A 19,903-nucleotide genomic window follows, 5' to 3' on the forward strand; every position below is an offset into this window, starting at 1 on the left:
CATTTATTTGGCACACATATATATACATACATATATATATATATATATATATATAGATATACACTAAAATATTTTGCATTGTCATGCATAACACATCTTATTTCCTACCATATCTTGAGGGTTGTTCATTGAATGTATACCTCGTTTCCACTAAACACTTGATATATAATTGTACATTATCCATGAATTAACTTGCTTGTAATTTATTAGGAGATAAGAAAAATAGTGACTCAAGAGAAGAAAACCATGCAACAATGCAAACGAAATATTATTGTTGTTCTAATTAAACAAGTTGTCTCGAGTTTGAGTCTTCAACATACAAAACTATATAAAATCACCATAATATAAAAGTTTTTTTCCGCCCATAATAGATCTTTTTGGCTAAAGTGAAAACAATGAAAGCACTATTGCTGAGCTTGGAAGGGCTTGAATTTCTTGAGATCATGAGCAAGGCCTTGGATGGAACCCACAGCTGAGATAATAGAAATGATCAAGCATACCCAACTCAATATCTTGAGCCAAGTCCACGTGAAAGAAAATTTTTGCATGTTGGAACGCTTAATGTACATCTCTATTGGAAAGTAAACTGTCAATGGCCAAAAGGAGAGTGAACCAATCAGCCCCAAGAAGTCATTGAAGAATGGGAATATCATGGCTACAACGGCAGTGATAATCACATATGCAGTCCTCCAAACTACCCTAAAGAAGTTCACGTTGTAGCTTCCACATAGAGGAACGTTCAAAGCATGTTCACCATTTATAAATTGGCTTTCTGACCATTTTTCCTTGCTCCATTTCTCCACAAACCCAAATATGGGTTGGACAAAGACCTAGTCATAGAGAAATCTCATGCATGAGTCATAAACAAATATTACCAATACCATAAAGCAATATAAATATTTTTTTATCGATAAAAATTACAACGAAAATAATATTTGAAAGATTAAATATACTTTGATTAATTTTCACTTTTAGTCTTTGAATACATTTTTCACAAATTTTAATTTCTGAACTTTTGTTGATTTTTAATTTTATTCCTTGAATTTTTTTAAAAGAAATAAAAGTAAAATTTGACAAAAATTTATAGACTAAAGACATATTTAATTCATGTTAAAATCTAGAACCTTATACATACTACTCCAGCTTTAACCACTATATTGATCCTAGTGGTTCATCAGAAAAAAAAATGGTGTTAATTGTGAAAATGATTAGGATGAAATAAGTTTTGGGTTTTGAAAATAAAAATCATGTGTTTAAATTTTTTAATATTTATTTATTTTTGTTAAATATAAAGAATAAAATAAATAAAATTTAAATGAAAGTAATTCAAAGAATAAAAGATACATTTGTGGCTTTAATAAGTTATTTACCTGATATGCTCCAACTAAATGGACTGCTATGCAGACATTGGCAAAGTCTATTAGCCAAAATGGCTCGTAGAAGCCAAACCCTGTTAGGAAATTTCCTGGTGCATCATTCCCAAAAGCAGCATAGCCTAAGCACCCACACAACACATAAAATAACGTTGTTGTCATGATGCCAATCAAACTTGCTCTCTTCATGACCTTGTTTTCTGGTGGGCTTGATTTTAAGGTGTCCTGCAACAATGTGGGCCAGATTTCTATTTTAGTGGGCTTGCATATTGATGTACTCCTTCACATGCGTCATTGCTATTAATGAAAATTGTAAATATTTCTTATACTAATAAGGTTAGGAACTAAGGGTTAGAAAATTCAATCATTCCAAATAATAATAGTAATAATAAGGGTAATTGAAGGAATTTTGCCTTCTTGTAGGCTCCATCCTGATTGACCCTGGACTCAAAGTGGCTTTAGAAAAGTAGTTTTGATCCCCTAAAAAAGAAATTGTTGTCTTTTTAACTTTTTGTCTGCCATCAGTTTTGCTTTTTGTGTTGAATTTTAGCTAAGTCCTAATGATAGTATAATTATGTTTTCATGGATGGTACGTATTTTGGTTGGTATGGGTGACCATTCATGTTGATTAATTTAAAAAACAATGAAGCCAAAATAATCTTTGATTGGTCATGATAATTTGTTCATAAGTATTTCTAAAAAAATAATATAAAATTTTTATAAATTAAAATTAATTTAATATAAATTAATTTTTTAAAATTTTTTTATTTTAGTTTATTTTTGAAAAATTATTAATTTTCATATAAATTAGTTATTTTTTTTCTTTTTGAAAAAAAGAACATATTGTGATATTATAAAATTATTTAACATGATACTCATCACAAACAATCATGTATTGTATTATAGTTAAGGATGATATTAAATAATATTTATAGATTAAATTTAAAATTTGACTTAACCTCACTTATTTAATAAAAATAATTAGATTTAAATTTTAAACAAAAACTTATTTATTTTTTAAAAAAATTAGACTTTAAGTTAATGTTTTTTTATTAGGTTTGACACGTCATTATATTTATCTATAATATATATATATTACATTATTAATGATATAATTAAACAAATAAATTTAAAATATAAAATTAAATTATTAATATTTTTGACATTTTTACTAATTTAATTAAAAAATTTACCTCTCATGTTCATATGAAACCATGAAATAAAAAATAAAAAAAAAAATCTAACAGTCACGTACTTGTTTGCTATTTTTTTTTTATCTTCATAGTTACTTAGAATAATCTAAATGAGATATGACAAATATTTAGAATTTTTTAATTAGATTTTTTCTTTCAATACATCAGTGCGTGACTATACGTTTACATATATGTGCATTAGTTGTCCTGTTACTTTAAATTTTATTTTAAACTCTAGATTTTAATAATAATAGAGTAAGCTATATTTTTACACCAAAAAAAAGACTCACACGTATATTTAAAAATAAATTTATTAGCTTATTTAAAATTAAATTTATTAGTCTATTTAATAAAATAAATTTTTAAATAAATTAATAGACCATATAAAACTTTTAAAATAGTCAAACCAAACCTAAAGAAAAACTTACAATAAATAATATGTCAGATTTAGTCTATAATTTTATAAAACAGGTTCAACTTATATATTTAAAATATATTCTTGTGTAACTTATATTCTCATCCTTAATTATAAGTTTGTCAATTTTTATAATAATTATTTTAAAATAATGTGAATAGTGATTTTTATTAAAACTCTTTTTATTTAGTTCTTATGAATATGATATAAACAATATTTTAAACTAAAGAAAAAAAAACTAATTTATGATAACAGTGGCTTCTGTTGTAAAAAAAAAAAAAAAAAAAAAAAAAAAAAAAAAAAACAGGTTTTAACTTGCAAACAACTCTATGCAAATAGTTTCGTTCAAGTTATGATAGAAATTTGGATTGTGTCATTGTGTGCAGTTGGTTTTTGTGTATTTAGTGTGAATAGTGAATTATGCACTGCTTGGTATCTCCATCTAGTTCTCAATGAGACAAATCAAAGTCATAAATGTAATGTGAAATAAATTTATTCTGAGCAGTTAGATAATGATTGGATGATACTGAACTTCAATGACTATACCCAATGCACCATAACCGACTGAACTCAACAAACAGTTATCAGAACAAAGTTTGTTTCTATCACTTGGAAGAGTTTTCCATGTTCATATATGTGATTGATATCAGTTCATGACTAAGCTGAATGGAAACGGAAACGACCCACACCATTCAAGTGGTGCCAACGGACTTAATGGTTCATTATCATGTATATATGGAGTCTTATAATTATCCACTATAGCTAGCTACACATAGCTACATGAATACAAAAATACTAAAATAGTAATATCACTTACAAAATAGACCAACTCTTAAGAAATTGATGAATTATTGGTTCAAATTATTCCACATATTAGACTAATCATACTCTTATTTATATATATTTTTATTTATTTCTAAACTAATTGTTTCCATCTCTTTAGAAAAATGAGCTAGTTGTTTCTTATTAGGTGATGCATGCAATCCTGAATGAGACCATATTTAAATAACAAATTAATAATGCATGCATTCCAGGTAAGTCAACGACAGAAGATAAAAAATATAAAAACTGGTCAAAAATAGCAGTTGGTGTTACGCATGGTATTGACTAGTTGACTACACATGTGTTATGCTGCTACCAAATTTAAGTGAGGCACACATTTCAACTTTAATCATGCATCAAACCCGTTTCACCGCATTTTTTGTCATCCCTATCATAATGAATTATATTAATTTTTTGTTACGTGAAGAATTATATTACTTCTATTGCTATTGAAATATAGCTTCTTTCAAGTTCCAACTACCGTCACTAGCCTACGGTAGGGACACACAAACCTACAAGCACAAAAAAATATAAACAAATTATGTTTACACAAATTCACACGCTTGTTACGTAATTTGGTTTTATTTTAACTATTTTCTTAAATAATTTAATACGAAAAATATATTAGCAAAGAATAAATAAATACATAAATATTATTACCTGGATTTCAATGAGCACATTTGAAAAAGCATAGGCAAAGGCAATGTCACCAATAGCTTGAAACATTCTCCAAATCTTTTCTGTTCCAGAAACATCCACCCCAACTTGTACCCCTGTTAAGGATGTCCGCACGTGTCCCCCACCTTCAACCATGTTGGTTTTTTTTTTTTTTTTTTATCTCATTAGTTTCACATTAATTAATGTAAAATTAAAATCTAGTATGTCCTAATTACTTTTTTAATTTAAGGTTTGTCCTAGTGTAAATAAAATGAGTAAAAAATTAATCACATATGCTTAATTACCTGCAACTTTGGCTAGGGAGAGTCCAAGGCCAATAGAAGAATAAGCAAAAGACATAACAGCTGCAACGATGGAGAGCCAAGAGAGTTTATGGAAGTTTGGTATTTGACTTAGAACAATTTGAATGCAGGCAAAAACGATCATGAAGGGGTAGTTGTTTATGTTGCACTTGTCTTGATGACCATGTTTGTGAAAACAGTTCGACCTCTTCACCGCCCTATTGATTTTCATCGAATGTGGAAAAATAATTAAGGAAATATATATACTTGCATAATATGTCAAAGTCCACACACACTTAGGTCAAAAGTTCATGGGGAAACTTACACCATACTAATTGATGCAGTTATAGTGTAGCCAATGGTTACACCAACCAGATTTATATACTGAGCCAATCCACACAGCTGAAATTTTCTGCCTCCTATGGATACAAGATAACAAATTAAATTAAAGGGGCATCAAACTTATATATGTTTCATTAAGCAGGTGTAGTTTTTTTACATTTAATATAAGTATTAATTAATGAGTTTTGATAATAAAATTCATGTAAACCTTGCTTCTTAATAAAGTACTATATTACAAAACCATGTCACGGGGAAATAGTATTCCTAGTCATGTGACATGTCTCTCCAAGAACCAAAGAAACAATAGTTTTTTTATTGGCATTGGCAACAAATAAAACAGAGTACTCTTGAAAGTTCCACTCCATGTGCCAAGTTTCAGTCACTTTTAACTGCAAAATTAGTTTCTCTTGGAACATCTCGAATAAATTTTTTACATTTGGATATCTTAATTATGTTAAATAATTTTAAAAAAATTATACTAAAATTAGCTAATTCCTATGATAATAAGGAAAATCTAAAGTTTTTTTTTTACTAATAATTAAATAAATTTAGACAAAGGAGAGAGGGTGAGAGCGTTTCTTACTAACAATGCCAAAATTCTTTCTTACTAACAATTATGGAGTTTAACTCTTTCCTAATGATTTGACTCACATTATAATAATAAAATGACTCTATCTTCAAGTCAATGCTTAAATCTTGATATTCATTAAGAAACACAAACATTGAATTACTTGTATTAACAAAGTTATTTTTCGTTAAGTTTTACTTGGAACTTAATCTTTTCATATTAACAAAAAAAAAAAAATTATACAAAGTGTTTTGTGTGGTAGTTGTGTTACCTAAGTTAGCTTTGACAACCTCAGAATACGTGTAGTTTCGCTTGCCATGAACAGGATCAGGTGAACGGTAACAATCAGAAAGAAGAGTGGAAGTGAAGTATGTGATAAAAGAGAAGGCAAACAACACTGCAGGACCAGCCACCCAACCCATCTGAGCAATTGCCCATGCAAGAGACAGAACTCCAGAGCCAATCACAGCTGTTATGATGTGGGCACTAGCAGTCACCCATGTCCCTTCAAATTCACCAATCCAAAACACCATATCACATGTAAAATACTAATTCATACAAGTAACTGTTTAAAGACGAAGAAAATAATGTTTCATTAGCATAAGTCACGTTCTGCCAGCATATATTAATATTTAGTTGTCGGCGTTTATTGATGGAAGAAAAAAAAGAAAAAAAAAAAGATGTTTGGGTGTAGTAATTGATGATATGAGTTTATGTGTGAAGTATACAATACCAGTTCTTTTAGTTCGTCCATCTTCGTCGAAGTTTTTGCCAGCATCGGCAAAAGTTTCTGGGGTTTCTATGTGCATGCTGTTCATCTCTGAAACCAACCAGTGGCCTAAGGCCTCTCTGTTTCTATTTGTGAGTGCAAATGTGTTCAGTGGGTGGCCAACACGCAAAAAGAATGGAAAAGAAAATAAAAAGGGGAAAAAAGTGTATGTTTTATATTGGTGTTGTCTTTTGGCTACAGTATATGAGTTTGTGGTGAAAGCCTTAAGGAAGTAGAGATTTTTGAATTGGAAAAAGGAAAAAATGGCATTGGATTAAATAGAGGAGGAGGAGGAGAGGAGTGAGGGATTTTGTTGCTTTGTACTTATGTGGCACATGTATTTTCAAAGATGAATAGGAATTTAATTTACTGATCAAAAAGTGGCTAACTTTAGGAAAAGCAAAGTTGGGAAGAGAAGTGAAAAGGAAAATTCAAAGGTTTTTTTGAGGCGATGATAGGTGAGTAGAAGGAGTGGAATTTTTTTTAGGCATGTGGACCATCAAAGGTGGCAAATTCTTCTCTGGCTGGGGAACCCAAGTGTCCCCTACACTTTGTGATTTTTTGTTTTTGTCCATCCATTTGGAGATTTTATTTTTTTTTGATAGCCACTGGAAATGGGTCTTCCAGAGTGCCACAAATCTATCTGATTAAGACACCATGCTTGCCCTCTCTCCCACTTGATTCCCTTATTTTATCACCATTTTTTTCAATTTTAATCTTATGTGTTTTAAATTGCACTCACACTTTTATGGTGATCCTTAACCATTGCAAGAAATTATGGACTAAAAATCGATAATGTAGTGCATGTTTGGTTTCCGTTTATGATCCTCATCTATATAAAAATTACATAAAAAAAATATGCAAAAGCCACTAAGTGCATATTTGATTTTGCATTAGTAATCCACTTTGGTCCTTAAAACTACATTAAATAAAGTGATGAAGAAACAAATCTGAATTGTTTCTTTTTTTAATTTAAGCCAGAATGTAATTAATGAGGTACAAAACATACCCTAATTGTTGCCTTGAGTGATTTACATCCAACTCAAATTGATGTGAATTCAAACTTCTTCATATAATATTTGAGTTCAAAATATAAGGGTATTGGGATTACAATCTTGGTCGCAATTCGCAAACCAATTTGTTCTTTTGACAACGTTGATTACCAAACAGCGAAGTCAAAGTCATGCAAATTTCGTTTCGCAGTTGTTAAAGTTGACTGAGTTCTCAATTATTTAATTTGTATGATTGAGGCTGTAAAGATATAATCAGGTACACGTCTCTGATATGGTATCATGTCAGCTAAGTACCCCAACATCTTAATGATATAACGTCCATATATTTTAAAATATGGTACTTTGTACAGAAAATTTTGTCTCATTGTTATCTCTCATTCAAAAAAATAATAATAATAAGTTTTAAATACTATTTTTGATTTTTTATGTCTTGACATTTTTATTAAGTGAAAAAATAAAAAGTAATTAAAAATATAATTATAAGTTTTAATATTGACAATATTTAATAATATCTAAATTTTAATTAAAAATATAATTATAAGTTTAGAATATTGACAACATTTAATAATGTCTAAATTTTATATAGAATACTTCAATATTTAATATTTTGAAATAAAAATGTGTGAATTAATAAATTATTAATAAAATATTTTGACAATATTTAATAATATCTAAATTTTAATTAAAAATATAATTATAAGTTTTGAATATTGACAATATTTAGTAACATCTAAATTTTATATAGAATATTTCAGTATTTAATATTTTGAAATAAAAATTTGTGAAGTAATAAATGATTAATAAAAATGTGTGTGTATGTATCTATGTATGTGTCTGTCTGTGTGCATGTGTGTTTGTGTGTATGTGCACGCACGTGTGTATGTGTGTGTGCGTGTAACTTTATAAAAAAAATTGTTTAAATTTATGATGTATATATAAATTATTGTGAGTGACAATTGTCTTTTTAGATGAGTTTGAAGTAGTGATCATGAAAGGTAGTGACACTTACAAAGACTCTCATTATAGAAATATTTAGTGAGAAAGTTAGTTACATAAGTTAGGTCACATTTAAAGATGAAAATAAGTTAGGTTATATTTTAAATATACAAGTTAGATATGTTCTACAAAATTAGGGTTGTCAAAATGGGTTAGTTCGATTCATTTGGCTTGACTCATTTTAACCTACTTTATATGTGAGCTGGTGCAGCCCAGCCCACCTGTGTTAATGCCTAAAATTTTTCGGTTTAGCTTGGACCATCACAGGTTGATGGGCTAAATGGGTTAACCAACCAACCCACTTACTTATAAAAAAAATAAATAAAAATAAATAAAAGCTCCAATTTAAGTTGTTATAAGTTAGTATCAAATTTTATTGAAGTGGTTGTCCATCAATATTAAATTTTATTGGAGGTTTGACTAGATAAATCTATAGTAATTTCATGTTGTTTAACATCAACTTTATCTTCATTTACAAAAAATGGTACTTGCTAAAATAATGTATATATAATAATAAATGGTTAAGTTAATCATTGGTGGGTTAAACTAATGAGAGGTGTAAGTAAGTTAGGTGCGTAGCCTAGTCCACCACGGGTTCAACCAAGGGTGGGTCATGTTGAAAGTGGATTGGGTTGAAGTTTTTGGCCAATTATGAAGTTCTTGGTTTTTTTCTTGCTTTGTCTGGCCCATTTTCAAGGTGGGCCCAAGTTGGCCCACGATCCACAATCCATTTTGATAGTTTTATATAAAATTAAAGCTTAAGTTTGACCTATTATTTATCATAGATTTTTTTATACGTTTAACCTAACATTTTTAAACATCTATTTGAGGGGGTTTAAGGCTGTAATGTTTCATAAGGATGGTTCTAATGCCCCAAGGCCTGACAGGTTTGGTGGTACCTTCTATTAGAGATATTAGGATATAATTGGCCAAGATGTTTTCCAATCCCTTTTTTTATGTAGAATTAGATTCTTCCTAGCCTTAACTTCAATCTAGTTGCACTCATTCCCAAGTTTCCAAAAGTAGACTGATGGAAACCTTCTAGAGAATCCAGATTGATGTTGCCTTCTCCTTCAAGTTTCTCCCTAGACCTTTAGCTTCTTGACACTCTTTAAGCTTCTCCTAAGCCTCCAATGGTTGAGGAAGCTTCGATGTTCACCTTAGAAGGTGAACGACACTTTTCAATTGGTGCCACTCCTTGGAGGAAGATGAACAACTTCAATCCTCATCACACTCTTTATGAAGAGGATAAGAGAATTAAATCAAGATCAAAGAGATTTAAGAATTTTAGGGACAGAGAATTCAGAGAAAGAACTCGGCTATGCTCTCATATAACATCCAAAAGTGTCTACAAAGTGAAGGAAATACCTTATATAAAGAATAGGTAGCTTATGGTGTAAGCTAATCTAACCACGGTTTAAATAGAACCATAGTTAGCCTTCTTACACTTAAGCTAACTATCCTTAGTTACCTTCCTAGAAGCTTGTGGAGCAAGTCAAGCTAACCTTAGTTTAAAAATGACTTAGGTTAGCTTAACTTAGCTCCAATTAACTAACCTAATGATTACTTCTAGTAGTTAGTTGAGATGTCACTTTCAAGGCCATATGGAAGCTTCTCCTACAAGCTTTGGATGTTGGATGGCTTCCTCACCAAGCTTGGATGTCCAAAACACTTGCCTAGGCAAGTGGATGTCCAATCTTGGTATATTTTATAAATCCATTTGGGTCATCCAAGCCCAAACAATCCCATGGTCTTTCTAGTTACACCTCCCCTAAACTACTAATTACACCAAAATACAAGGAACAAAAATCCTACACTACTTGACCCAAAATACAAGGTCCAATGAAGTAAAATACTCCAAGAAACATACCCTAAAATCCTAAGGGTGTGACCTACTAAGAAAAATAAAGATTCCTTATAAATACAAAGGCAAAAATAAGCCTATACAAGTATCTACTATATACAAGGTACAAGAACTCAAACTATACCAGGTATGTACAATAGAGACTATGAGACTAAAAAAAGGAATCACACTCAATGCTCATATAGAGCATAGGTCTAAGAAACATCTCCTCTGTAGAAGCCTCCTCTAGCCACCTATTGTTGAGCTTTTAAGTGTGATTTCTCCTATTTATACTAGTCTCCACCTCCATTCTCAAATCTTCCAGATTTGTAGATATTTTAATCACATGGTAATTAGGTGTCCATGTTGTAGATATTTATAGGACTTTTTAGAATCTCTTTGAATTATTTATAGGTATCTTATTGGTTAAGTTTCCAATCTATTTAATCACATGGTGATGAGGTGTCAACTTTCTAGAATTTTGCAGAGTTATTTAGTTATCTTAATGGTTAAACTTTCAATTCATTTTCTCGTAGAATTTTATAGAATATCGTAGAATTTTGTATAATTATTTAAATATATTAATTGTTAAACTTCCAATTTATTCTAGATTTTCATTTTGTAGAATTTTATAGAACTTTCTAGAATTATTTAAGTATCTTAATAGTTAAGCTTCTAACCCATTTAATCATTTGGTGATTAGCTATCTACTTTGGAGACTTTTATAGAACTTTCTAGAACATTGTAGAATTATTAAAGTATCTTACAAATTAATTATAATTTTAAAAAACTAATATCATTAGAATCTTCACCATCAAAAACATACAATTTGGTCTATTGATTATCTCTTAATTATGCTAATTAATATTAATTTAATTACTTAGAATTTGCTTATTTGTCATAATTTGATTGGTTGAGACTTGTATTTTAGTTTAACCTAACTAGTCATTTTTATTAATTATTCTAAGCATATTATATTAATGATAAAAAAATTATATCTTATTGAACATTTTCCCATAATTTTCTAGCTTAAGATTTAGCAAAATAATTTTCTCATTTTAAATCCTTAAAGAATTTATATAAATTTTAAATGGAATATTTTCTCTCTGTATTTATGCTTAATCTACTTTCAATAAATTATCATTTAGGTTATAAATTACTTAAATTTTCTTAAATCGACTTTTTTTATTATTTTTTTACATTTTACAACATGTTCATAATATTGTCCGAGAAACAGTCAAATTAAACAATAAAATACATGTCATTAAATTTAGAAAAATCTTGTTGGATAATACTACATAAACTTCATTCTCAATAACTTACACAATGTTTAATACATATTTATCACAATAAAACATATAATAATTTACAAAAATTATATAGATAAATAGTTACAAAAGTTAGGATGTTACACTTATTGTTCATTTTTTTCTACTGTTTTATATATTTATTGGTGTGTTGCACATGATTAATAAGTCTTGAGGTAACAATGTTGTTGGGATGTCTTGGTCCTATAGCAATACTTAACATGCCAATAGTTTTACTAAAAAAAAGGTTATTTTAAATAAGTCAACAAATTTATTTTTAAATATGCATGAAAGTTTTTTTTCTTTCCAATTTTCACAATAAAAAAATAGCTTGCACCATTATTATTAAAATTAGATTTTAAAAGGAAAAAAAAATATTTTCTAAATATTCCCTGTATTCTATTGAAAATATTCTAAATAACCAACTATATAAATTGAAAGAAAAAAGCAGATGAAGATGCAACTATTAGAGTTTTGTTTTCTATTTCTTTATTTTATATGAACAATCAATGTAAAATGTTTAATTATTGTGGAAATGTAAAAATATATAGATAATTTAATTTTTTGCATCATAAATTTATTTATTTAGATATTATTAATAACTTAATATGTATATTAATTTTTATTATATTATATAATTAATTAATATAGGCTAGCTTATTAGGTTTGATAAACTTATTTACAAGCCTACTAAGCCCAATTTTTTTTAAATAAATAAGATTTTTAAAATCGTAAATCTAGACTTTTTATTAAATAGGTTAGGTCAAATCAAACTTTGAATAGGTCAGGTCATATTAGACTTTAAATAGGTCAAGCCATAGACCACTATTTAAGATCTGACTTATTCTCATTCCTAGCCTAAGCAAGAAATGTGTTAGGTATCAATGTCTTGATTTTGCCAAATATTTTTAATATCTTACTTATTTTGGTTTATGCAAAGTTTTTCCTAACAAACACTTGACTATGAACAATTTGTAATGAGTAGATCGATTTATTACCATTGTAAAAATGTTTCTGATCTTGTTCATAGATGGTTTGAACTTCGTTTTAAAAATCCCATCAGCTTTGGACTACCCTGAAACTGGACAAATCCTTCATCGATGATTTTTAAAAGGGTTTGAAGGGGTTGCCACCGATATTTTACTTAAAATACTAGGAAAAAAAAGTTTTCAAAAATAGATTACGACCTTCACAGCCAGAATCTGGTTCGAGGGTCAATTATGCGTGGGGAAGGTGTTAAGCACCCAAGAACGCCCTAATTCGGTACCTTATGATAAATTTAACTTAATAACAATTATAATTAAACCTTTACCCCTTTTATTATGCACATAGTAATCTATGTTACATGCTATTTATAGAATAAAAATGCTTCTTATCTAGATGATTGTTTATTTATTTATTGTATGGGAATAAGGTTGTGAATAAAGCAAATAAAAAATAAGAGAGGGAATAAAAAGTAAACTTCAAAGCAAGATTTTATAGCAAAACCTTCAAGAATGTGTACAAGGGTCCATTTTGGCATCCTTTCACTCTATAAAAGCCTCATAGACACTTAGATATCTATAGAGAGAGTCAAATCTAATAGGTATTTTCTCTCTGTGTGTAAAGTGTTGAACATTGAGCCCTAGGCAGGCTTATATAGACACCCAGTGATGGGGAATGATTGTTCCCAATGTTGGAACGATCGTTCCAGGCCTCAAAATAACACTAGGTTGGCTGATTGGGTAGGGTCGTTCCCAACTATGTTTTATGTATCATTTTAAATTGGGAACAACTGTTCCAAGGTTGGGAACGGTCGTTCCACTCCCCACACTAGGGTTTTGTGTAACGTAGTAAGTTAAAAAAAAAAGGTGATTTAGTAGTCCAGAACGGGCTGTTCCCAATTTGGAACGGGCCGTTCCAAGCTATTAAATTAACCTGTAAGTCGTAGTTGAGAACGAGCCGTTCTGGTTGGAGAATGGGCCGTTCTGGATGGAGAACGGCCCGTTCTAGAGGGGAGTATGGGCCGTTCTGGATGAGTTCCAGAACGGGCCGTTTTGATTTCAAAATGGGTCGTTCTGCATGTGATTTTTGTACATGATGCGAGGGTGCAAAACGGGCCGTTCCGGATTCGGTACAGGCCGTTCTGGCCACTCCGGAACTTCTATAAATAGGGGTTAGGGGCAGTTGAGGAGAATGAGTTTTTAGAGAGAAGTTTTAGAGAGAAGGACTCTGGGTCTGTGAGCTCCTTTCTCTCCCAAATTTCTCTGTATGATTCCTTTTCTTCTCTAGATCACTAACGCCTTCTGGCTTTTCTTGAAATTCAGACTAGGAAGCTTGCTTTGGGAGGATTGAAGTTTCGGGTTGAGCTTCGGAAGGAAATTCTACTTCTTCTCAGTTATTGGCTATTTTGAGCCAATCTTCAAGTGAAGGAAGTTAGAATGTTTGTTATTTAAGTTGCATGTGAGTTTAGAAACTCAATTGATGCATGAAAGTTGAGGATCCATGGCTGGATCGGAGAATTCGCTCATTTTTCATGGTTTTGGGAAAAATGGGGTTTTTGGGTGGAATTGATGCATCGGATGAGTGCATGTAGATTTTGAGTTTGTTTTTGTGTTGTATGGAGCCTATGCATTGTGTTTTTGTGTTTACATGTGACTGGATTTGTTGGTTTGGGTGAGAGTTTCTGAACTCTCTAACTGGGATTAGGCTAGGCGCAGGTTGAGCGCGCCAGGCGTGGAAGAGCTTAGGGCTCTCGGTTGGATGTTGGGCCAGACGTGATTTGGTTGCGTCAGGCGTGGATACTCTTAGGAGTCTCTATTTCAAGGACACCGAGCATGAGTTGAACGCGCTGGGCGTGGATGAGTCTTAGGACTCTCAGGTTGGGATTAAGCTGGGCGAGCTCAGGCTATGCCGGGCATGAATATGTTTATGAATGAATTAATGCTTATGCATGTTTAAAGTTGAAGTTTTAGATCACGTATGTATGATATATGATGCATTATTGCATGTGATGCTTTATGGCATGAGTATGTTTATTGATCATGATGGTGGGTAGACCATGTATGATGTATGATGCATTATTGCATGTGATGTCTTATGACATGTGTATGATTGTTGATCATGATGGTGGGCAGACCATGTATGTGTATGATGCATAATTGCATGTGATGCCTTATGGCATGAGTCTAGCCTAGGACTTGAGGAGAGGAAAAATATTTTTGAACTGGAAGAGCTCACATAGAGTCTCTTGAGAGTGGTGCTTGGACAGGCCACTGATATGAGAGTGGTGCTCAGGGAGGCCACTGGATTTGGGAGAGTGGTGCTTAGATAGGCCAATGGGTTGGGTGAGTCTCCTCTAAGTCCTTAGCTAGTGTTGGAGTAGGGTATGAGGTCGAGGGTTATTCCCTTAACCAAGTACTCGGGAAGGTGTGTGGATCCTTGCAGATAGTCGGTCGACGAACTCCACAATTGACTTGGTTATGCATGCCAAGGTCGTGGTAAGCCCGTACCCAACTATGTTATACCTGATGGTGGATCTGGACTTTCAATTGTGTAAGTGACATCATCCGAGTAAACCCGAGTGAGGATTATATCATGTTTAGCTATGACCGAGCGGGCGCATTGGGCGTGAAAATGGTTGGGGTGGTTTCGGTAGGATGGAATGTCACTTATACAACTCTATTGTTAGGGAGATCTCCTAGGTGTATGCGTGACGACGCATTAGATGATTGATATGCATTGATATCTGTCATGAGATGCATTTATTGCATGATTATTAATATGACGAAGTGTGGTGTTTGACTTCATGATTGGTGGATTTTATTTTATGCATGAGTAGTATTGAATAGAGCGTATGGTGTGACTCTATGAATATGATTAATAGTTGGACGATTGTGTAGTATAGATTATTGTTCTATACTTGTATGATTGATTTGTGAATTCTAGCTTACCCTTCTGTTTCCATGTGGTGGAACTGCGATGATCATACTTGATATGGGAGCAGGTCAGGGCTAGCTTGGAGTTGAGGTGACCGTTGCGAGACGGGGAGTTTGATCCTCGTGTTAGGGTTACCATTTTGGGTAACGGTTTTATCTATGCTTGACCGACATTAGGGAATATTATTTTTGGGATGACTGTACATATATGGCGTTCTAATTTGTATTTAAGAAATTTAGTTATTTTTTATTCTATCTATACCTGTATGTATGAATTATCCAACTTAATATTTCTCTTAGTTCACTAGTAATAGTGCGATTCCACTAAGTGTAGAGACCATGACAGGTCGTTACATTTTGAGTGTTTTAGGCTTCCCAATGTTGTCTTGGTTCGTTTTAGTGCCTTATTGGGCCCTCGGGGGCTGCTCTTCTTGTCCTAGAGACCTTTCATCCTTAGTAGGATTAACTTGGATGAAATTTGGTGTCTACACTACTTATCAACTTTATGTCCTTTAAGGAATTGAACATTTTCGTGTGTTAGTCCTAAAGAGCTTTATGTTGATTGTACTCTTCCTAAGGAACAAGTTTGTCCATTTTTGATGAAAAGTGTTTGATATCCTTAAATGCAATTCTCAATCGCAAAGAAACTTGTTTCTTTCTTTTATATATATATATATATATATTATATATATAATATATGTATAATATATATATATATATGTGAATGGATGTATCAAGGAAAATAAAAAAAGGAAAAAAATTAAGCTATCAAAAATATTAAATAATACAATATTTAATGCATTAATTTTAAGGTAAATGATATGTTTTTCCTGTTCTGTTAAGTTCAAAACTAGTGCAAAAATAGTGTACCACATCAAGTTATTAAATTGATTGTGCTATAGTTGATTTAATAGCTAGCACAATGACATTTTAAAAAAAAAAATTATGCTGACATTTTTTTAAATATCTAGTAATCAATTTAGTATAATATATTATGGGTGGGTAAATAGACCTAGTCAACAGGCGATCCCATAAGCTCACAAACCTTGTGGATAATAGACCTTTTTTCTCCAAACTTCTATAACTATGTTTAATTTTGAGCCTTGCTTCTGAAGTATGTGGACTTGATGCACTTAATTTGTGGACTTGATGCACTTAATTTGTGGCCTTGCAAGCTAGCCTAAGGTTTTCACTAATTAATTTTTAAGGCTTTAATATTTAGTTATGTATTTGGACTTTTAAATCATTAAGACATTATGTTTATTTGTTGTGTATTTGCGATTAAGATTATTTTTAAGACATTTTTATGCTTTATTTATTGAGAGTTTAAGACAATTATATAAATATTGGTAATATTTTTAGTTTTAACAATTTAATATTTAGTGTTTGAAATCATTCTAAATATTGGTAGATTTTAGTGCAATATATGTTAGGTTAATAATAAAAGGATTTTTTTTCTAATGTTATTCTTTTTTACTTTTTTCTTAAATATTTCTTTTCAAATCATTATTTAGACCAACGAACTGTTTTGTTTATCTATGAGTTTTGGTGAGCTGGATACAAACATGAAAAAAAATTCAATTTATTTTGTGAATTGGACTTGTTTAACGCAATAACGTGAACTTCACAAGTTGGACCAATTTGCATGCTAGATACCTATTTAACCAATCTGGTATGTAGTCTACAAAATTAGCTATGTGATAATTGATTTCATAGATCTAGGTGTCTCAAATAAATTAGTTTGCTCAATGGGAATTGACACTTTATTCACCTCTCATTGCAATTTCCATTATTTTGCAAACCTAACAACACCTTCACTTCCTAACTCATCACTTTGAACACCCACACCAATGCCCTATGCACGAGATCGAAGGTTGTTGACAAGCTCAAATCTAGCCTCAATGTGACACCCTTAATATACCTCATAATCATAAAAGAAAAAAAAGTTCCAAATAGTTTGAAATAAACTTCAATCTAGATAAAAATTTGTTGACAAAACCTATAAAGATAAAGAAAATCACATTTGTTCAAAATAAGTACTAAGGAAATATCAAAAGGAATCAATTGGACTAAAACATCCTCTTAAGATCTTGAAAGTTCTTCTTATACTTATAGTCTCATACAAAAGATTGGTTCTTCCTAACTTAGTTAAAGGAAATGTTATTCTACAGAAGTTCTTTATAAAATGCTTATGGTAACTAAACTAACCCCAAAAAGCTCCTAATCTCAAATATTGACTTAAGGGGGTGTATTGGATTAGAATTTCATAAGACTTTTTTAGAACAAAAAGTAATGAATTTTAAAAGACTTTATAGGAATGTAATGACTTTTAAAAAATTTTAAAAACTTTTTTTTGTCAAGAATTTGCAATATAAATTTTAATGAATTTGTATCTCAATAATTTATAAAATTTAAAAGGATTTTATTATATTTTAAAGGACAATATGAATATTTAAAAATAATACAATTAATAAAAGATAACATAAATGACACGGTTTGAATAAACAAAATAAAGTTTAATAAAATTTTCAATCTTCTAATAAATAATTGAGTTCGATTTCATGTCCTCTTAAGCAACATTTCTCTGCAAACAACCATTTATACATTTATATTTTCTCATTCGCACTATTGAATTTGGAAAATATGTTCAAATTTATGATATTCATTAACTAGTAGAATTTTCAAAATATACTTTTAATATATAAAAAATTGGTATTTCAATATGAATTTTTATTGAAAATAAACATTTGTTAAATTTAAATAATTTTAAAAATTTTAAATATATATATATAATATTTGATAATTCAAAAATAATTTTGAATTTATAATAATTAAAAATAAATATTGATAAATTATACATCAATATTGATAGATAAAAATGTAACAAAAGAATATTGATAGATAAGAAAAAGATAGGAGAAAAAATAGAGAGAAGAAGAAGAAATAAATGAGAAAGATGAACAAAAAGAGAGAAAATATAAGATAGAGAAAACATAAGGGAAAAGAAAAAAGGGAGGAGAAAGTGAGAGAAAAAAGAATATGAGATAGGAAAGAGAGAGGAGAAACCAAGAGAAAATAGAAGATGAGAGAGAGAGAGAAAGAGAGAGAGAGAGCGAGGAAAAAAGAGAAAAGAAAAAAGGGGAGGGAGAAATAAATGAGAAAATAAGTCATGTAAAATGTCAAAGGTTTTGGTAAGATTGTTGGATGAACGAATATATGTAAATTCTACTAAAAAGTCTCACAAAATCCATTCTTTAAAATATTCCATTGAAAATTCTTTTTTTTTTTAATATCCTAAGCCTTTTTAAAGTAAAAAAGAGTCTTAATTGAACACTACCAGATTTTGGCATACTCTTAAAAAAATCATGATTATCTTAATTGAATATTTCCAGATTTTGATGTACTCTTAAAAAAAATTTAATTATCATAATTGAATTGTATACAAATTTTATATTAAAAAAATATTGATTGAATACCACAAGACTTTTTTAGAATAAAAAAAAAGTCTTTTAAAATCCTTTGAATCTTAATTTAATACATTCCCCTAACTATTTTCCACTCAAGCATGACCTCTAAATTATTTTCCAAAATCAATTAAATAAAATATCCTTTATTGATTTTATGAAAGCTTGAGGTGTTTATTCTCTCTCTTTTAGAAATTTCATCCTTGAAATTACCTGCCATAAACAAATGCATGTACGACTCCTGCATTCGACTCTCTAGCTCCCATGTAGCACTTTCTTCAATGTTCCATCCCTTAAAAACCTTAACCAAAAGGATCTTCGTTCCTTTTAATTGTTTCACCTTCAATCATCAATTCTTAAAGGGACAATTTCATAGGTGAGATTATCCTTCAACTAAATGTTGTCGAAATCAATGACCTGAGAAAGGTAATGGACATATTTTCAAAGTTGTGAGACATGGAAGGCATTATGCAAGCTTCAAAGAGATGGCGCTAAGGCTACTTGGTAAGCTACTTTATCAATTCTTTTTAGGATTTAGTAAGGACCAATGAAATACGGAGTAAGCTTATAGGACTTCAATGTTTTACCATTACTAGTCTAAGGAGTTATTTTAAAGAATACATGATCTCCTTCTTTAAACTCAAGGTCTTTCCTTCTCTTATCATGGCAGCTTTTTTACCTATTTTGGGTTGTCCTCATCCTCTACTAGATTAATCTCACTTTTTCTATGGTATTTTGGAATACTTCTAATCGTAACATATAACTCTCACCAGGTACTACCATAAAGCATCCTACACCTTATACCATAAAGGGCTTCATCAAGTGTCATCCTAATACTAGAATAGTAGTTATTGTAGGTGAACCCTATCAACGATAGGAAACTATCCTAACTACCCTCATGTTCTAAGAAACAAGCTATCAA

At 30.5% G+C, this 19,903-nt stretch overlaps 1 protein-coding gene across 1 annotated transcript; it reads right to left on the reverse strand.

Moving 5' to 3' along the window:
- Nucleotides 1–247: 247 nt before the first annotated feature.
- On the reverse strand, nucleotides 248–6,719 carry LOC109790899 (amino acid permease 6). Its single transcript, XM_020350145.3, has 7 exons — nucleotides 6,406–6,719; nucleotides 5,944–6,177; nucleotides 5,088–5,181; nucleotides 4,766–4,980; nucleotides 4,464–4,606; nucleotides 1,371–1,598; nucleotides 248–830 (listed from the first exon to the last, which is right to left on the reverse strand). The coding sequence occupies exons 1-7, from the start codon at nucleotides 6,488–6,490 to the stop codon at nucleotides 405–407; spliced, it is 1,425 nt and encodes a 474-aa protein (XP_020205734.1). The 5' UTR covers nucleotides 6,491–6,719; the 3' UTR covers nucleotides 248–404.
- Nucleotides 6,720–19,903: the final 13,184 nt, after the last annotated feature.

This window comes from Cajanus cajan, chromosome 9 (genome assembly GCF_000230855.2).
Source record: "Cajanus cajan strain Asha chromosome 9, NIPB_CcT2T_4, whole genome shotgun sequence".
Classification (NCBI taxonomy): domain Eukaryota; kingdom Viridiplantae; phylum Streptophyta; class Magnoliopsida; order Fabales; family Fabaceae; genus Cajanus; species Cajanus cajan.

Excerpts from the sequence above, each read along its gene's own strand:
- LOC109790899 (XM_020350145.3), bottom strand. The coding sequence starts at position 6,490 with ATGAACAGCATGCACATAGAAACCCCAGAAACTTTTGCCGATGCTGGC. Across the intron at positions 4,981-5,087 it reads ACTGCATCAATTAGTATGGT|GGCGGTGAAGAGGTCGAACT; the intron begins GTAAGTTTCCCC and ends GAAAATCAATAG. Across the intron at positions 4,607-4,765 it reads CTCCCTAGCCAAAGTTGCAG|GTGGGGGACACGTGCGGACA; the intron begins GTAATTAAGCAT and ends ACATGGTTGAAG.